General features: G+C 43.6%; 1 protein-coding gene across 2 annotated transcripts in view; it reads right to left on the minus strand.

The window, feature by feature from the left end:
• The window catches only part of GRIN2B (glutamate ionotropic receptor NMDA type subunit 2B), a 214,578-nt gene that overhangs the window by 165,160 nt on the left and 29,120 nt on the right, over nt 1-20,298 (minus strand). For both annotated transcript variants that reach the window (XM_040668418.2, XM_046914933.1), the window contains exon 3: nt 13,438-13,866. In XM_040668418.2, the coding sequence (XP_040524352.1) occupies nt 13,438-13,848 (411 nt within the window). In that variant the 5' untranslated portion in view covers nt 13,849-13,866. The remainder of the gene's footprint in view (nt 1-13,437; nt 13,867-20,298) is intronic.

Raw genomic sequence — 20,298 nt, forward strand, 5'->3', positions numbered from 1 at the left:
GTGTTCTCCTCTCCCACAGAGGATACTAATGGAATAATCCAATTACTGTTGCTGTCATCAGGCTAATTTCTTTTCTCAAGAGGTCTGTTTTTAGATAGAAATATTAAAATCATCAAGCCTCGCGCCATGTTCTCCTTCAAAAGCTAACTGATAGGAGCATGAGGCACCGAGCAAGTGTCTGTTCATGATTATATCTCATTTGCTTCTGTGATCCAAGCCACTGTGGCATGTTAGTGTGAGTCACAGAGCGCATACATGTGCGCCATGCACAAGTGTGAACCGAACATCCAACCCCGAGAGGCAGCACAGCATGCGTTACATGCTCGCTTATGCAAATCACAGAACAGGACCGCACTGGCTGAATCACAGTGAGTCACCCTGCGAGTGAGTGGCAGTGAGGGTGAGCATGCTGCAAGTGTGTTTGGGACACGCTGTGCATGGGTCACTTGTGCAGAAATCACGGCTCTTCAGACAGTCCAACACATGTCTCTGATCACCTTCTGTGTGCATTTTTAGCTTGTTTTTGCAAGGAAATGAAGCTTTTGCAAATCTGGTACATGCACTCATGTGTATATGAGTCAGGCTTCCCAGTAACTCTGGAACCTGCTGGCAAATTTCCACCTGATTTGACAATGGGGCAGAGTACTCGGGGAGAATTAAATTCTTACAGTCCTGTACAAAATACAGCCTGCAACTGCATGCAGTGCTGAAGTCTTGGTCTGGCCCCACAGCAGTGTGTATGATTCACCCGCTCACAGGCTTGCACCATGGTTCACTAGGCAAGCAAATATACTTCATCCTGACCAAGCAACATGCCTATTGTGGGCAATCCCTGTACGCACAGCCGCCGGGACACCAGAATACATAGCTTTTCTGCCCAGACACTAGGCATAAAAGACACAAGGTAAAGTGGGCGAAAAGCAATAGAGGACCTGGGAGGAATAATGGGATTACAGTGGGGAGTAGGAGTAGCCAACTCCTGAAAACACCAACTTATCTGAACTGGACATTTCCTAGTTGAAATAGGGTGGTGGGTAGAAAAAATGAGGTCCTTTCAATTCCCCCCAGTCCTCTCTACTGGGTGAACACTTAGCTTAGCTCCTCTGAAATCTCTTCACACAGCTCAAGTTATCTCCTCTGTGGATTCTCTGATGCCTACTAAGGGCTAGCTCACGTTACAGTCTTAGCATATAATTCAGTGAAAGAATCAATTAACCATGAGACATGAATCAACTGAAAACGGGATTCATTCGTTTGGGAGCTGACAAAACTACTTCTTCCACTGCCCTTACGCTTACTCTGTCTTCCCAACAAGCTATTCCAGTGTCAGGTCATAACAGTCATTTTAACATATGCCAGATGGAAAAAAAATAATAAAGTCTGTAACATATATTCTAAAAAACAATGAGGGACAGCAGATGTCAGTTTGGAGATAAAACCTGAAATGCCGAACTTTCAGAAGGTGGAGATGGAATTTTTCAAATTTGGGTTTCCTTAACCTGCGTTATGTTTGAGCTTAAAAGATTTTAGCCTACATCTTCAATTCCACTGCTTCCTGGGAGGTGGGCAAAGCCCATCCAGATACCAGGTGTCCTATTCCTGGCAGCTTGGCACACAGTGCTGCATAGAAAAGGCTCTCCCCTCCACCAGCCCTAATGCCACCTGTTCCCCAACCTCCCCACCGCCCACCCAGCACTGCCGCGCTGAGGAACAGACTGAGCCTGGCCCAGAGCCCAGGCTGCGAAGGAGCCCAAATGGAGCCAGGCAACTTCAAGATACGGGAGGCAGGCACTTCTGCAAGATGCTCTCTCCATACACCATTATCTGAAAAATGAACCATTATCCCACAAGAGTCTCTCCTCTCTGAACAACTATCTCCATTGTTAAGAATCCACTGACCCCTCTTTTTTTATATACAGTACTTTCATAAGAAGATAATCTTCTTTATGTATCTTCTGAGTTCTACTAGGTATGTGGTTTTTTTTCTGCCTTGAGTAGATAACTTCAAGGTATTGGTAAACATTGGCTCAGCATGTCCCCTGGAGGAACGTACCATATTCTTCTCTCTCAACTGCCATCCATGCTAGCCAGCAACAGGAGATTCCCTGCTCCTGACAAAGCTTTGTGAATTGGAAGTGATGGAATCAACACATTTCCTATGGGGTGAATCTCAGAAGGAGGAGGCCATCCCCTTCAGATCGAAAAATGATTTATTTCAATAGGTCTGAGCTACACATAACCACTTGCATGGAAGAACATTTCTGGCAATAGTGATCTTACCTTGCCCTCAGTCCTATGCAGGACATGTGAAACATGATTTAGAAGGTTTAAACAGAAGTTAAGACAAGAAATGCCTCCCAGATCTCCGGCCTCTGATAAATGGAAAGAGATGGTTAATGCAGCCCACTGAACACTGAAATTTCAGCTTAAGTGGGCTTGAGTTTGAGCAAGCATTAGACACATACACAATGGGTAACAAATTCACTAGAGGATTCCCTCTTAAATTTGGGACACAATTATATGCATCATTAGGACAAGTGGAAAAAACAAATTTATGACATCTTTCCTCCATTACCAGCCCCTTTCAGCCAAGGTGCTGACACACAGCCAGCCTGCTAAGTGTGAACCCCTATCAGCTGGGCACAACAAACCCTCAGGCAAGCACTCACCACGCTCCCATGGGCTGCCCCAGCGGAGGTGGCACCAGGGGTCATCCCAGTAAGGACCATGTGGGCTCAGCAGCCTCAGCCCTTGGCGCAAGGGAAGCATCCACCTCTGTGGAAGGCCGCTGCAGAGCATTCGCCAGGGTCTTCTTCCCTTAACCACTGGTCTGTGACGTGGTGCAGGCACCACCAGACTGCGTGCTCGGCTGCGGTGAGAGGATCACCAGCCTGTCAAGCTGGTGATGTGAAGAAAGATATTAACCGAGTAATTAAATCATTCCTGTAATTACTCTCACACAGTTATAAATAATGTAGGCCCACACGTTCTCTCTGGAAGCCACAACAGCGAGAGAATAAAGGGTGAGAGATGCAAATGAAAAAGAAGAAATAATAACAATAATAAAAACACAACATTTATACCGTACTTTGCATTTTCAAAGCACAGCGCAAACAGTAATTAAGAAGCGGGGAGAGTGACAGACAGGAGTGGGTGACAGAACTGGAAGGAGAAGGGAGGGGAGGGAAAGGGGCAGGCATGGCTCTGGAGGCCCAGCGAGGCTGCCAGCCTGGAGGACACGCTGTCTGGCCATGTGGCTGTGTGGCTTTTCAGCCTTCACCCCCACACTTCCCCAGCAAGCTGGGAAGCAAGGAGACAGACTCACTTTGCTGAAATCTAGCAGTAAGGCAAGGGAGCTGGAGTTGGGACAAAGTGCTGTGGAGGTCTGAGCCAGGGCACTGGCAGCTGGTGGGGGTCTCGTGCTGGCTAGCGGGGCCCCAGCTGAGCCAGCCTTGTGTGTGTTTTCAGAGACCTATCAGCCTTTTTCCAAAGGGAACACTGATGCCAATGCTCCTTGCACCCCGGCAGTCTTCTCTCACTCCTTCTGTGGCTCAACACGAAGTGAAGCAAATATTTGGTGAATGTAAAGCTGAACATGAGGCAGCGGTGTCTCCTTGCAGCCCAGAAGGCCAACCATATCCTGGGTTGCACCTAAAGAGCAGTGGCCAGCAGGGCAAGGGAGCGGACTGCCCCCTCTACTCTGCCCTTGTGAGGCCCCATCTGGAGCACTGCATCCAGGCTTGGGGCCTCCAGTACAGGAAGGATGCAGAGCTGTTGGAGATGGTCCACAGGAGTGCCACAAAGATGCTCACATAGATGGAGCACCTCTCCTCTAAAGAAGGGTTGAGGAAGTTGAGCTTATTTAGCTTGGAGAAGAGAAGGCTTCAGGGAAACCTTGCAGCCTTCCTCATCACCACTAACTCCAGCTCTTAATGCCCAACACAGTTTCGTCACCTCTTCCTCAAACATTAGCTTCATTAAGTCAGGTTTCTGGTCCTAATCTACTCCCCCACTACAAGACTTCACACATTTCTGGTCTTTTTCTCTGCTACACAGTGTTTCTCCTGTCTGGATCCTGACAGGACCTCATAGGAAAGCCAGTTCCACCCACCTCCAGCCTCAGCACAGCCTGTGCTGCCCCCAGTCCAAGCACAGCTTCAAAGGACAAGATCTCTTCAAGAGGTATATAGCAAGCATCTAAAAAGACTGCTTCATATGTGCAGTTTCTCGTGGTTTATAACAAGGCAGAACTTGGGGCAACCTATGCTGTGGAAATCAACCACATTTTGATTAAAAGTCCTTCCCTGGAAGACACCTTCTCTAGGCTTGAGCTCTTTCTCTAAAGACCAGTGGTGTTCAGATACAACTTTTATAGGAAAACATGCTAACAATTTCAACATGAGCAGACCGTGAATCTTCTGCCACGTTTTTAAGAGAGCTATTTTATTTTCCAAATAAATAGAGAAATAAATCAATCAGCTTGAGGCATACACCTGGCATCGAAAACTTTGCTCAAGCAGTCATAGTCTGGCAAAGTTACAGGCAAACCCCAAGAGGATCTTATAATGGGGAATGCTGGGCAAGCTTACAATAGACGGTGCTATCAGTCTCGCATACAATAAGCTCTCCTGCATGCTGCAGCTATTCAGCCACTTCTAATGGGGGTTACAGCTTCTCCTCCTGGAGTTCAGATTTTCAAATCAAGCATAGTATTTACTTCAGCTAGAAAAACTCATTAACTGCTCACTAGCAATTAGGTAGCCTTTACCTTTTGTAGAGCTCAAAGTACTTTACAAAAACATCATTACTGTCTTCTTGAAAAGGGCAAATTACTGTAGACAGAAGTTGAGCAACTTTCTTAAAGTCACATGGAATGCTGGTTTAGAGTAGAGCTGTAAACGAGGACTCTGGTGCAGACCTATGTGATTCTTCTAGCCACAATGCACCCCTTAAACCAGTCCCACACGTTATGCGTGCCTTTTTTTTTTTTTTTCTGCTTGCCTTTTAACTCTCCATCTCCTTCATTTCTCCTTCTCCCTCTTCCCTTGAAACATGCATCTATTATCAGGAACCTCACTGATACACAGCTAAACATTACTGCCGAAGTACAGAGAGAAAAAGTGCCCCAACAGTCTTTTCTATATGTTTTTACTTTCCAATCACACACTCCCTCCCCCTTTTTCTTTTCTCTTTTTTTTCCCTGTCAGTTTTCCTGCTCTTGTTCTTCCTCTTTCTCCTCCACCCCAGCCATATAACGCAATCTATAGTATTTAGTTCACTCCTGGTTAAAAACAGCTGAAGCAACATTGACTTCATGCTCTCCCCTAAGGAGACGAGAGCACATCCTAATAAAAATGTCTGAACTTTCTTCTCAATATACAGACAAATTATATCTTTTCTCAGTTCATCCTGTTGCTCCTTCTGGCAACAACTTTAAGCATTATCTTCTCTAATTTAAGTCCATCTCTTTTGTTGCATATATAAATCACAACCTGATTCATTGTTTAGCCAATCTACAACATGCATGTATAGCTATTTCAGTCTCTCTTCATGTATCAGACTCCTCCAGACCCTTAACAGACTCACATATTACAATATCTTTTTCTGTACCCTATTCTTTTTCCAGTCTGTGCATTTTTAATTCCCTTAACTTCCTTCATAATTCATCCCCTCGAAACTTGGTTAATGAGGCAAATAAAAGGCAAAGAGAAGAAGAGAACCACTGAAAAATTTTGTTTCTCCCCATCCCATGGTTATGGGGGAATGATACACATTTCTGAAGCAGCAGCATTGGGCAATTTCACACTCAATCTTCTCAAATTCATTTTGAGACCAGTTTAGAGTAAGGACAAATTTGAGCGCAATTATTTTAGATTTTGTGCGATAAATAACTGCTTGGGGTTGTAATAAAGGACTGCCTGCTCCTAAATGAAGAAACTAATCTCTTTGTTCAGCTGGGGATTGCACAAATTGATTTAATACTTTTTTTTTTTTACTTTTTTTTTCCCAAAGAAGAGGTTAGATCTCATCAAGCTCCCAGATTTTCTGTAGATAACTGCACATAGATTTGGAAATCTACCCAAACATCACAAATGTCAGGGCAGGGAAACAAGCAAGAAAAGGACATTTCCATATAAGCCCCATTACTTGTCAGGGCCAAGCTGGGAGGAAAAAACAAAACCTCACCCTCACAATTGTTTCAGTAAATCTATTTAAGGTAGACAATGCCAACAACTCCTTTAAAGGTTAGTAGGAAAGGAGTTAGCTTCGCTTCTCCTTCCCTCAGGTAGGTTGCAGTGGTTGCATTCAGAGCCAGGCAAGGGAAGGTCTTCTGACACTCAAAAGAAGAGATCACTGTAACAACAGCAGAAAACTAACACTGAGTACTCCTCCAAGAAGAATTACATGACCCAAAATAAAACAGCTTATAAATAGTTACAAAGGGTTGATGTACAGCAATCAGACTTCAGGACTGTTTGACATATCTTGTCTGGGACAACTTCTGCAAAGGAAAGTAATCTACAGACCCTTATAAGCTCCCCCACATTCAGTGTCCCAGGTCTGCCCTAGGTCTACTGCTGCCCAAAAGAGCACCAGGGTCCCTTGGCAGAGCAGAAGCCCAGTGGCTCCAGGTTTTCCTCTCCCCAGCCTTGGTGCCACTCAAGCAAAGATGGTGTCTTCAGGCTTCAGGTGTCCAAGGCTCAGGGCAGATATTAAATGCATCAAGTAGAGCATGTTTGAAGGAAAGCTATGTTTACATTAAATGTGTACATAATATATAAATAAGTGGGCTTTCTTGTTAATAAAAATATCAAACACCATTCTTTTTTCTTGTGACTCTCAAAAACACTACCTCCCAAAGAAGTGAAAGCCTTTGGATGGCACTCCTCCTAAGCACACTGAAGAGAAAGTAGAGGGAAACTTGACAAATTACAAAGGAAATTAAATTCTAAAAATTAAAAATGCTATTGTATTATGATATTTAATAAAAGAAAATTTATTTTAAAAGCCTTTTTTCCCATTGAAAGAATATTAACAAGAGTACTTCAGCTCTTGTTTAGGAAACAAGAGTTAGCACTGACGGATTTAATGGCTCTGGGGAGAAGCTAAAGCTCTTAACAGTTCATTTCCAGGTTTCCTAATATCTGAGGGATTTTTAATGCTGCAATTTATTTGTAAAGTAATAACAGTTGTTCTAGGGAAAAGTTTGAGATATTAATCAAACTGAACAGAAGCACACTACCTATTTTTCTTTCTATGAAAAATTTCATTTTGTATGGATGGATTAAACACACATAAACATAAATTACTGATCCACCTGGCCTGTGATTACATGTGTATTTTCAAACAAAAAGCACACAATACCAGCTTCTATTCTCTGTATCTTTGACCTACCTTTTTTTCCTCCCTCCCCAGCTTTTACAGCAGGCATAGTTTGAGGACACATTAAATTTAGTTCATTATTTGCGAGTTACCCAGCGCTTTCTTTTGGCAGCAAGAGGAAACAAAGTAACAAAAGCAAAAGAAGAGTAATAATCACACCCTGAATAAAAATCTTAAAAGCTTGAAGGGGAACTGCTGAATTTATTTATAAGATCAATCTAATCTTTTCCAACCATGAGATAAGTCTAAGAAACATTTAAGCTATTACTATCATCAAGTGCAGTTTAAGAGAAATGAAAATGTATTGTGAGTTTACATGAACTGCATATCATTTTGCTTTGTAGCGAAAAAGGAACAGAAATCTAACAACACTGAGCCACACTCTTTCAATATTTGCAGATCAAAATGTGCCTTTTTTCCCTTTAAATCATCTTTTCTTTTTCCTTTTTTTTTTTTTTTTTTTCCTCCACAGAAACCATTCAAAGGGAACTCCCCCTCTTTATTTTACTGTATTTCTTTCACACAAGGACTCTAAAAATTTTCCATGTCAAGCCTACTGGAAATGAATCAAATTTATGTCCAAAAAATGAGGTTTGCATTCCCCATACATCTCTCTTATTTAACCTTTGGAAACCTGAGAGTGAAAGTGCTTTCCTTTTAATTACATATAGTCTGTTTTTAGCTGCACTGTCCCAGTGTCTTTGACTTTGTCCTGGTTTTCAGCATATATCTGGGTGCTCAGCTTATCCAACTAGGTTTGACTTCCCTGAACCTGCAGCGTCATTTTACTACACTCACACCTCTCCTGCTCTCCAAGTCTGGACCTGCTCCCTGCTGCAGCATGCACGGCCAGGGCACAGAGCTATCACATCGAACTTCAGCAATGAAGGAGAGAGATGATGTGTGTTGGTAACCTCAGAAAACAAAAAGAAATGGGACAGGGATTTATGATGTGGGACTGGCAAGGTAGCAGAGGAGGTTCCAGGTTCGATATTAGGGAAAATATCTTCTCAAAAAGAGCAGTGCTGCAGTGGCACAGGCTGCCCAGGGAGGTGGTGGAGTAACCATCCTTGGAGGTGTTCAAGAACTGTGTGGATGTGGCTCCAAGGGACATGGTTAGTGAGCAGGGTGGGGTTGGACTAGATAGTCTTAGAAGTCACTTCCAACCTTAATGATCCTGTGATTCTAAGAGAAACTGTACTTAGGTATGAATAGGGAGGAGGGAAAGGGAGAATGGTGCAGAATGCAAGGTACTGAAAGGAGTAGCAGAAAATTCAGCTCTATGCTGTCCAAAATAATCAAAAAAAAAAAAAAAAAAAAAGGAAATGAATACAGGTTTTAGATTTTGGATTAGTTTCATACAGCTTTTATGCAGATTTTCTTATGGGCACAGCCCTATTTACTAAATAATTTTTCCCTGTCATTTTATTTCCATCAGTATGACTACTCTGCGTGAACAAGCACTAGAGTGTGAACAGCAAGGGCTGCAATGATAAAGGAGAATTTTCAGCTGGGAGAACATCATCACCCTCCTCTTCCAATATTTTTCCTAGGAGCTGCCTATGCATCATTATGTTATTCCAAAGCTGCACCCAAGGCAGTTCCTGCTCTTACCTCTTCTACTTTCATTATCACCAAGTTGACTTTTTCTGTAATTCAAAAAAAAAAGGTCTCTTGTTATAAAACAGACCAGTCAGTCAAATACACATTGTTGTTATTACTTCTTCTGCAACTATTTCTTTACCTCCTAGTTCTGGGCAGAAGTGATAGTAGGTAATATTAAAAACATAATGAAAAAAGCCCATCCCAGCTTTCCACTCTCAGGTCTGCAAACACAAGATACTGGTTTGTGCGCTTATCTGAACTGAAGCTGCATTTGTAGCCTTGAAGGTTTCCTCCCACCATCAGTCTCCTAACATAGAGCATCCTCATCAAGCAGGTATTTCCACACTGTGATAGGATAGAATTTCTGCTTTCAAAACAACTTGAGAGAAAAGAGAAATTATTTTAAACACTGGAATGGGAGCAGATGTGTGCACTGGTCACAAGTGCTTTGCAGGCCTCAGGACAATGCTTAAGATCAGGCAGAACGAAACTAGAAAAAGAAAGGTCACTGAGGCAACATCAGGCGAAGTGAAGAGACCAGAGCTTCAACAGACAAAGCACTTGGAACCCTACATCCTAGCACTTGTGAAGATTTCTCTCCTCTCCATTTCATCTATTCCAGATTCAACACAGACTAGCAGTGAACCATGCTATTCCCTTTCTCATCAGGGGTCCCTGTGAGATGATGCTATGATCCCAATTCTTTTTCAAGGTGTCAGTACCAAAACAAGGAGCAGGCATTTGTTCGTAGAGCTGAAACAGTGCAACCACTCTTCCAGCCTGCTCCACAACTGCAGGACTTGCTCCTCTGAGAGGAGCCAACTCAGGGGCTATCGGACCAACAAAATGACAGCTACAGCTCCCACTGCTTGATGTCACTGCTGATGATCTCATCAGAGTCTAAAGGGGCTGAACCAGTGGTGAACAAGACTCTTTCTCAGCAAAGTGGTCTCTTCAGTGCTGGAGTGTGGCACAGCACGTCTGTGCTGTACCAATTTCCTGGAACTAACCCCAGATCTCAGTGTGCAAACATCATCTGGTCATTTTCTTCTGATGCCAAATTAGGCAGAGATTAAATGCAACACTTTGTAACAGCTAAACAGGTGGGATTAGAGACATGAGCTCCAAGGAGAGAAACAGCAAAAACATATGCAGATAGCTATATACTTATTGTTCAGAGGAAAAAGGCTGAACAGGGAAAACCCAACATTCTCCACAAAATCTAATCAAATGCAATATTAAAGATCACAAATTTGAAGAAAACGATCAGGAAATCCAGATGTTGATTTTTTTTTTTCCCCACAGCATGCCTTCACCCGCTATGTTACACCCAGGGGAGGATTCATGGCATTTAACCTCAGGCATCAGAAGGAAATGGGGGTACAGCCTTCTTCAGTGATCAGTGGGGAGATACAGAACTGCCCCACAAGCATTTCAGGGCACCCTGAGGTGGGTGGGATGAACTATCCACAGGTGGCACCACCCTCTTCACTGTAGCAACGTCTAGACCTCCAGCTAGCAGGTAGCAAACGTTCAGATGCACACTGGCTGAGAAGAGGGCAACCTATACAGCATCTCAATCTATGAGTACAGTAGGGAGGGAAGTAAATTCAGGCTGAAAACTCTTTTTCCTTTCTCTTTTTTTTCTTTCTTTTTTTTTTTTACCTGCCCTTTTGTGTCCCAATTCACCAGCTTCACAGTACGTTACAAAGCTTTTTTCGCACATGGACCCAAATTTCCTCCCAGACAGACTTATCAACCCTCACTGAAGCTGTAACAATTTCTCATATTCCTCGAGGGAAGGTGCTTCAATGGAGTTTTTTTTGCTTCAGCTTACAGAGAAGAGGGGCTTATCTGTCACACTAAGGTGCCAGTGGTTCTTTAGGTTTGCACTGATGTTATTGATCGTAAATGCACAGGGAATGCAACAAAACTGTAAGTGTAGGTCTGAACCCGTGAAATGCTGAGCTAGTTCGATCACAGCTGACTGCTTCAGGCATTGGGGGGACGCTGACAGAAGCAATGTGTGCTTGCAGGAGCAAACCTCAGCCACACAACTCATTTGCAAACTACGTGACTAAGGCTAAGTAAAAGCAATGCCTCTGTCGAGGCCCTCTCTGGAAAACAGATTAAGGACTTACCAGTCTGACTTCAGCATTTTTAGTAGAGTATCAATGTATTTACTCTCCACCATATTTTAATTCAATTCCTCAAACAAATATGACCCATTAAACATTATGCACCTGTGAAACAGAAGCTCTAAAGGTCAGCATTTTCAATTCATGTTTAAAGAAATCTTGGCCTTTCCTGAAACCACAGATCTTTGTATGTAACCTGCTTCTTCTGCCTGCCAAACTACAAAAAGGGAGCTCGACAAAACAAAGATCTCCATTCATAATGCTTCCACCTTCGTAACTCTGTGGGCTGCCTGCTTGTCAAGAGGCTCTTTAGAACTGAGCTGGTGGGGTACACAGGGCAGCTGCATGAGGCGCCCACCTTCCCAAGGAGAGATAAGAGAGAGGTAAAAAGAAAAATCTTTGCAGATTTCAATAGGTCAAATCTCCATTTGAATTTTGGTGGAGTAAATCTGATGTAATCCTACCACAAGTGATGGGGCTGTGCTGGATTTACACTACAGGAATTGGAAATCAAAATTTGGTCTGCCAAGTCCAAAATTGCAAGGACCTTTTCCCAGCACTTAGGAGGTCTGGCATCAAAAATACTGATGCTTGTTCAAAGAAGGTATAAAATGGCACCGTAAGTGTGCAACACAGCATTCAAGTGTTGCTCCAGACCCGGTTTACACAGATAATAACAACTGTGCAATGCGGGAGGCAGGAGAGCTTCATAAATCACTGTTGCGCAGCTGCCCATGAAAGTGGTCAAGGTAAAGTTCAAGGAGCATCTGGACAAATCTGTGATTTTTGGGTGGTCCTGCGTGGAGCTACGGGTTGGGCTCAATAATCCTTATGGGTCCTTTCCAGCTTGGGGTATTCTATGAGCTCTTCTCAAGAAAGAAAAGTCTCATTGTGAGTAGAATGGGGCAGAATGACTTCTGTAATAAGTGGAGAGAAAAAAACCCAAAAAACTGTAATTATCTTATTAAATGAATACTTTAGTTCAAAGACTGATTTGAGAAAATAACAGTGCCTATTAAATGTATATCTTTTGGCAACTGAACACTTGGTCAAAGAACAAGAAAAAATATCGCAATTAATTTATTCCCATCTACTCACCTAAAATAACCTGCCCTGGGTTATTTACTTACAAATTAAATTAAACAGAAAATGCCTGGATTTCGCAGTCCACTAAATCTCTTTCTGAGGAAACATTGCCAGTGGTCAGCTTAATTCTCCCCCTTTATTCAATTAGACCTGATTCTGCCTAGTTAAATGTCTCAGATTTGTTGAAGAGTTGACTGCGAAAGGAAAAGACTGTCTGCTTGTGCCCCTGTTTGTTTCTGTATGATGCACAAAGCACGGTCAAGAGGTTCTTCTCAATAACGGTGCTGCCCTCATCTCTTTCTTACCAAGTCTACAGGAAAAAGGCAGCCCACTTCTCTTTGATAGTCCCATCAGCCCACAGCAGTTTGGGGGCCGCTGTCAGCCACACTAGCTAGCCAAATGCACACAGGCATGAACTGCTGGGTCCCCTGCTCCTCTCGCAAGGGAGATTTCTGTTGGGTCCGACTGCAACCCAGGGATTCTCCCCTAAGCTCTCAGATGCCAGCTGGCCAAAGCTGGTGCTCTCTGCATATTGCAGTGTTCAGAAGCAGAAGTGGGAAGGCCTGTTTGTGCATTAACTGCCAAGAAGACTGGCTAGAGACAGGGAAAAATGAAATGTCAGTGACATGATGGAATAAAGAAGCAGAGAGGAAACAAGAGGGCTTAGCTGGACCAGTTTGGACTGGCTACTTTCTTTAGCTAGCACCTATTTAACTTCAGAAGCTGATTAACACTTCTGAGAGACAATAGCTTTATCAAAGATTCAATTATTTTTCAATTAAGATGTAAGAGCTGTGCTAAACATCCCTGAAAATGCCACAACATCCTACAGCTCCTTTCAGGGAAAACACAAGGTAGCATTCTTGGCATTTCTAAGGTAAAATACTGGTAAAAGTAAAACCTTAAAAAAAAAAAAAAATCACAATTGTCAAAGTCTTTACACTTCTTAAGGAAGAAGAAAAGAGCTCATTCTTTTGCAGCTCTCTTCTATCTACTCCTTTCCCTCCTTGGTTTTTCTCTGTTGCAGATAATTCCACATGATTAATAGGCTCTCCTCAGCAGTGCTACACAGTTAGCTCTTTTAATCTCTCTTTGAATCTGAGTCTCTCTAATCCCCCAGCCCTTCGGCCCCAGGAGATTCCATCTGAGGATCACAAAACAAGATAGTTCTCTCTGTTTCAACCTTAAATCTGCAAGTCTACAACCGAAGCAAGTTCAAATTTACCTTATCTGCCATGATCATAGAGGAGCCTCCATGGATGCCCAGGATGGGAGTGAGGGTCTGGGCAGAGATGAAGTCCAGGATCTGGGCAATGGCTTCCTGGTCTGTGTCATCAGCAAATACCACCCCTTGAATCTTCCGATCTGACATGAGGTCACAGATGCGGGTGATGATGCTCTTGGGATCTGTCTCATTCATGGCCACCAGCTCCACCCGGGGCACCACTGAGAGGTGGTGGAAGTCATCTTTCTCGTGGGCGTCTTTGATGGCCACTTCGTCTGAGGTCCCCACCAGGATGACCGCAATGCCAATGCTTGGGTGGCTTTTTTGCGCGTGGGTCCCGCTCCCTGTTGTTGCGAGGACTGCCAGCACCAGCCAAAACCTTGGAGAGTAGCACTCCACCCTGGGCCTCATCTTCAGCTCTTACACTCCCTGAGAAATAAAGAAACAAGAGGAAAGGGGGAAAGTGAGAGAAAGTGATTAATTGACAAGTCAATCATGCACTCAGCATTCAAGGCAGATCCATCGATCTTCCTCCGCCACTAGCTGTCCTCCCACCAGCCCTTCTTGTCCAGCACCCAGCACTTCTGTTGCATTCACGGCAACATACTAAGTTCTGGTCTCTGCCCCAGAGTTTGGAGTCACTTTAGAGAATAGCTGTCAGCAGAAGACAGGATCATGTCATCTATCTCAGGACCTGTGTCATGCTGAGACCCAAGTCATAGCTGATTTTGAGAACTTTCCACTGACAGCTGTTCAGCTGTCTTTGTGAAACTAATTGCTTATGTCAAGCCCATGTCTAAGTGCTTGCCCTCAACACAAAGGAATTATTAATGCTTGTGATCAGTTTGGCCTTCTGCTGGATATACAAGAAGAGAGGCTGAAAGGACCAGACAGACAGGACTCCCTTTTACTGCCTCAGCACAGCATCTCTAGAGTAAAGACAAATGGGCAAGGCCATTGGATGGATGTGGGTGGGTGTTACTCTGCATATGCACTGCATATAGCTCTCCCACCCAGGGGACACACAGCACTCATATCTTTAGCTGTCAGTCAGTCTCATGTCTTTCACCTACACAAGGTCCATTTGTTTTTAAAAAGCCAGCAATGCAAAATTTCCAAGTGGTCATAGCTAAAAGCGAATCAGTGAGGTTTGGAGAGGACATTCCCGCCAAGACCCCCGTGACAACACTTTTTTCCAAGAAGCAGAAAGACTCAAAGAGCTTATCCTCCACTACCACAGCCAAAGAAGTTACAGTGATCTTTTCCTTGAACACATCCACTTCATTTTATAATCATAACAGTAGAAATGGGAAAGCCCAGTGAAGTGATCTCTCCAGCTCCTGCCTGAGCAAGATTGTTCCCAGCTCTTTATTCACTCTTGATTTAATAGTACCTCACATTTTCATAGCACTTTTCATTTCAAAAGAGCTTTACAAACACTAACAAATTAATCCTTGCAGCACTTACAAGGAGTTAGTACTACCAAAATTCTACTGATCTGGTGACAAAAATAGAGCAGTGACCTCCCTGGCCACCCATTACCCCTTTGGGGAGCAGCACTGCTCAGCCTGCCTATCCAGGGCCACTTTGCTGTCCCAAGAAGATTTCATGCATTTCAAACTAGAGAATTCTTTCCCTTCAACATTCACACCCAGAAGTCTGTTTTTCAACAGCCAGGCTCACTTAGAATAAGTACACCAGTACTACACCATTGACCCTTTAAGCCTTGGGGAATCCAGAAATCGTACTCTTCCATGCCCTTCACAGCCACATGTCTCTCTATCAAATGGACAGAAGGCTGCAGTAGCAGGACAATAACAACAAGACTTTGGAGAGGTTGGAAGTCCACCCAACAGCCTGAGTGATGCCAGTCAGCCCTGAGGAAAGATTTCATGTGACTCCATCATGCCTTGCCCAGGAGAACACATACACAATACCTGCTCTCTCTCTCTGCTTAGCATGGCAATGAGAATGTATCCTGCATTCTTATTACTGCATAAATAACTGGAGAATAAAATAGATATTAAATATGCACCAGAGGAACCAAATCCACTTAGGAGACTGAAAGGGACCACGGGTACAAAGCACCGATCGATTCTAAACTCTCTGACAGATCTACTTTCTGAGAGATGCTCACAAGAACCAAGGGACTTCGAGAGTTTGGCAAAATGAACAGCTAACTTCATTCCAGCAGGACTGTTATCCTCCAATTACGAGTCACTAAATTAGATTCCTTCACAGTGAAATGCAGTCCCCACTCCTGCAATGCTTTATTAACTTTAATGCACTCTGTACGCTCTCTGTCTCTCACTCTCTTGCTCACTCACTTTAATGCTATATTTGCTCTCTTTAAAATATGTCTCCTGTGATCTCTGCATAGTCTCACACAATATATTATGCTTGGTTAGGTAATGGCTAGCTGTGATATGCAGGGAGCAGACTGTAGGTTTTTCCCAGCCCCTCTCCCACCAGGAATACTTTACAGGGCCTTCCAACACAGAACTCAGAGAGCAGGAGCTACGCAGGCAAACGTGACAGCTGCCTGCTTTCACACCCAAGCATAGACCTTTCCCATAGGAAAAAATGCTGGCCAAGAAACCCACTCCCTTCTCTTCATCTGCTTCAAAGCCAGTTAATCTCTAGCATCTACTTTCAAGAGACAGCAGAAAAAGGCCCAGATCATGAAAAGCATTGGGCTGCCAACCTACTGAATGTTTGGCTTATGGGATGTACCCCTATACAGATTTTCTCTTCAGTACAAGATAATGGGGTTCCCTGCAAAGTGCTAGAAGCTTGGTCTTTGTCCAGTGACACCGAAAATTGCCAGGGCTAGGAAAAGACTAATATGAATAGGTCACAGTGCCACCACAGCCAACTGGCATCTCCCTCCACTTTGGATTCTCAGCCATGAGCCCTATCCTGGCTCAGTTAAAGTAGTGCTTAGGAAACCTGTGTCTATCCAACTACCCAAGACAAGTCTCCCTCCATGTCTTAGTCAGATATAATTTCTCTGTTAGTGTGTTTCAGGAACACGGACACTGGTTCCTGGCACGTGGACCATCCACCTGAAGCAACATCAGGTACTTATTCCCTGGCTGGGTGCTGTGGTAGGATGGGACCCAGGGATGTGATGATCAACAAAGTGTACCCAAAACAACGATGGTGTTACCCTCAGCCAAGGGTTGGCCTCTACCATTCAGAGGTAGTGTGGGGACATCCTTGTGAGCATTAATGTTTCCTCTTACTCCAGTGAGTATTTGCAAATTCACATGGAGAAACTCATAAGATCACGATAAAGCTGCAGTTTTAAAACAGAGAATGTCTCTAGTTGCTCCAAGTAATTTTAATAATCCTCAAACCTAATTTCATCAGCCAAGAGTGACTTTTAAAATGCATCTAGATGTTTCAATACAAACTATTTTACATCAGTAGGTTTTTTCCTTGATGATGCAGTGTCAGGAAGGCTCTTCTGTGCTTCTGCCTCTCCAAAACAATTCAGTAAATCTCAAACTCCATTCTAGCCAGTAATGTCTCTTTTTTTTTTTTTTTAAAGACATTATTCCACACTATTATATTCTCCCTTTCTCCCTGGTACAGAACGCATGACAGGGATATTAGACAAAGCACTTTTACAGACATATCTATATTTAGGCATAAACATGCCTGTAAAATGATTATAACTCTATAATCTTATTTTATTTACCAATAAAACATATCCACCGTTGTAGAGGAACGCAGCATCTACTTAACGCTGCAGAACAACATTACACAATCACTGTTAAAACAGGGAAGGAGACCTAACTTCTCCAATTGAAAATGCAAGGGGAATGTAGGTAGTCAGACAGCAATTATTCAGTTGGAATTTGGCCAGGACCAAAAGGTTAGACTGCTTAAAAATATCATGAGAACCTTATTTGACAGTGCATTTTATGTGGATCAAATCTAAGATAAGTATTAATAGAAAATTATTAGCTGCACAGCCAAAAATACAGCTCAGCGTTTAGAGATATTTCTGGGAAAGTACACAAATAGGTCACTGTGCATTCAACCAGGCTAAGTGTAAATAAAGTGCTACACCACATAAAGCAAAGTGAGGCAATCTTTAGGTGGGACAAAGAAACTGAGGCAGAAGATGGGGTCAGCTCTGTTGTGTGCTGATGCCAGTACCTCCATCTGCTGCAGCCAAGCCAACTGGGCAGCCATGTGCAACAGGCCCTAGGGAAAGTATTTGCAGGGCCCCAAGACCCCACCCCCAGCAAAAGAAAAGGAAGTCCTATAATTCTTCAGTCTGACATAAAGCTGCCTTAAAGGCAACTTTCCTGAGACAGGAGGCTGAACATCATCAGAAGAGTGTAGGGATATAAGATTTGGACAATGAATGAAAAATCAGCCCTCATGTTAACAGCCGTAGTTGAAAGTAGGAAGAAATCCACCTCAGCTGTGAGATACTCCAGAAAGCTAGCAGATGTTTTGTGCCTGGTATCCAACACACCACCAGGGAACAGCACAGTGCCCTAGCAGTGCTGTAGGGAAGTTATTGCACTAGACAAGCAGAAGACTGGTGCATATTTAAGTCTTTCTCTACCACCTACCATACATGTAAGCTGCAGGAGCTGGGAAGACCCATGCAGAGAAAGAGGCAGGGTTGATTCAAATCCCACAAACTGTTACTCCTAAAAGCTGGGGGTTAAGTCTCTAAAAATCACGCTGTAGTTTACACCTAAGTTTCCCCAGCTCCCTGATTTTTGTCAACCCAGTTTCAACTTAGTATAGTATTCCATTCTCATGGTTAGCACCACCTCTCGACTCCAGACATGCTGCATGTTTTCTGCCTCTGAAGAAGCACCCCTCACCTCCTAACACTCCTTTAACCATTCTCCTATCATAGCTTCAGCACAGCTGATTTCTACACTAACAGCTCTTGTGCTGCCGTTCTCCACACTACTGCTCACCAGGTAGATGACATAAGTGCTCATAAATCTTCTCCTGGCTCATGGCCCTGTTGTTCCTGGAACTTTGTAAACAGAGACAGAGATGAGGATGGATCTAGGGCACAATGGATGTGTCCTGGAAGCACCTGCACACCTCAGGTACCGATAAGCTGTATGAATGACACTGCAGGAAAATATTCATACATTCAGAGCAGGAAGATGGCAGAGTCTACAGACATCAGAGGTTCCACGCCCAGTGATGAAAGTGATGGCTATCCAGCACCTGTACCAAAAGGGTTCACTGTAGTGACTCTGAGCTCCCCACAGTGCATTTCAGTAGTCTTCGATGACAACTAATGCAGTTTAATATATTTTATAAGTGATCTTCAAAAATTAGCTATTCTCCTTCTGATACAAAAACTTTCCTTTAACAATGGTAGAAATATTTCTCCAAGGCCACTTGGGCAGGTCTCCATGCTGCTTTTCACAGCTCTTCCCTCTCCAGCAAGTATTATTGTTTATTTCCATGCTGGCCCACAGATGCATTTCCATCTAACTTTTATAAATAAATAAGCATCTTCTTTTCTCTCAAATTAACTTTTTGTTTGTTTGTTTTAGAGAATGCCTCTTACATCCCAAACAAGAGACCTCAAAGCCGTTGGAGTACCCTCATTACTTCACTGCTAGCTTTTCTCGCATGGGAGGAAATAGGTGTTTATGTTCAGTTCTTCTCAGTTTATTATCTTTTCACCTGTTTTCCTTTATTAATACAGGCAAGGACTCCTCACTAGCCTGGGAAGTATCAGATTCATCTCATGCATTACATAGTTATTCCTCCCCATCTCTAAAGGCTAGATGGCTTCTGTCTACTCAATTGGTCTATCCAATGATAAGGTCCAAAATAGCACTTCCCCTTTTTTTCTGTCCCACGCACAGGAGCAGTTATCTCTCTACACTTAAGGAGGTACGAAGAACACTTTGATCATCAATTAGAACCAAATCATTCCCAACAGATGAAGAACTGTGTCTCATTACTGTAAGCTTACCCAAAGGTAAGTTCCCAGCAACCTTCCCACTTACTTCCACCCACGTATTTTACATATCACGGGGACAGCTGTTACAGCCACAGCCTCCAAGCTTCTGTTGAGTCCAGTACCAAGTGATTCATAGAAATTACACATGAAAATCCTCTGCTTAACAGTCTTGCCCTTCTCCCAGTCATTTCAGGATCTCCGCAGCATCTGCTTTATCACACTACCTGCTCAGAAACAACTCAAACAATAGGATTACCACTGCTAGGAGATGCCTCCAAGGCTCACATTTAGAAACATTTCTCTAAACTCAGCTTAAATTTTCCCTTTGCTCAGCTATCCTGTTACTTCAGTAATATCTCCTTCATTCAGCCTAAACAATTTCTTCCTCTCAACTCACCATTTCCACCCTGAAAATGCTTGTAAGAAGGTTATCTGATCACCCCTGGGGACTTTTCTCTGCAGCAGGAGAAATTTCAGCTCTGTTCATCCCTACTCCTAAACAGAGGCCCCTTGGGCCCTCAGCAGGATGAGCAAAGGAGGAGGAAGGCAGCATCAGGGCAGGAAGAACAGGAGTGAGCCTGACCTGCTTCCCCAGGCTGGCGCACACGTGTGGAGCTGTGGGAGTCGGTGTGACATACAAAAGCCATTAAGCGAGACAGCAGGTCAGTCTGGCATTGTGCAGTGCCAACTTCTAAATGCCAGGGCATGGAGGCTTGGCACAGCCACTACTCTCTGCGAGCCTGGCTATGGAGCCAGGCCGGAGCCACTGTTCCCAAGGCAATATCTCACCCCTAGCACCCTTATTAGACAAGTTTAGAGGGACAAGATCCCACCATCTGGAGAGGTCAGCTACCGCAGCTGTCACTCTGCACACACTCCATTTTCAAACAAGGTTT

Source organism: Gallus gallus, chromosome 1, assembly GCF_016699485.2.
Source record: "Gallus gallus isolate bGalGal1 chromosome 1, bGalGal1.mat.broiler.GRCg7b, whole genome shotgun sequence".
NCBI classification, from domain to species: domain Eukaryota; kingdom Metazoa; phylum Chordata; class Aves; order Galliformes; family Phasianidae; genus Gallus; species Gallus gallus.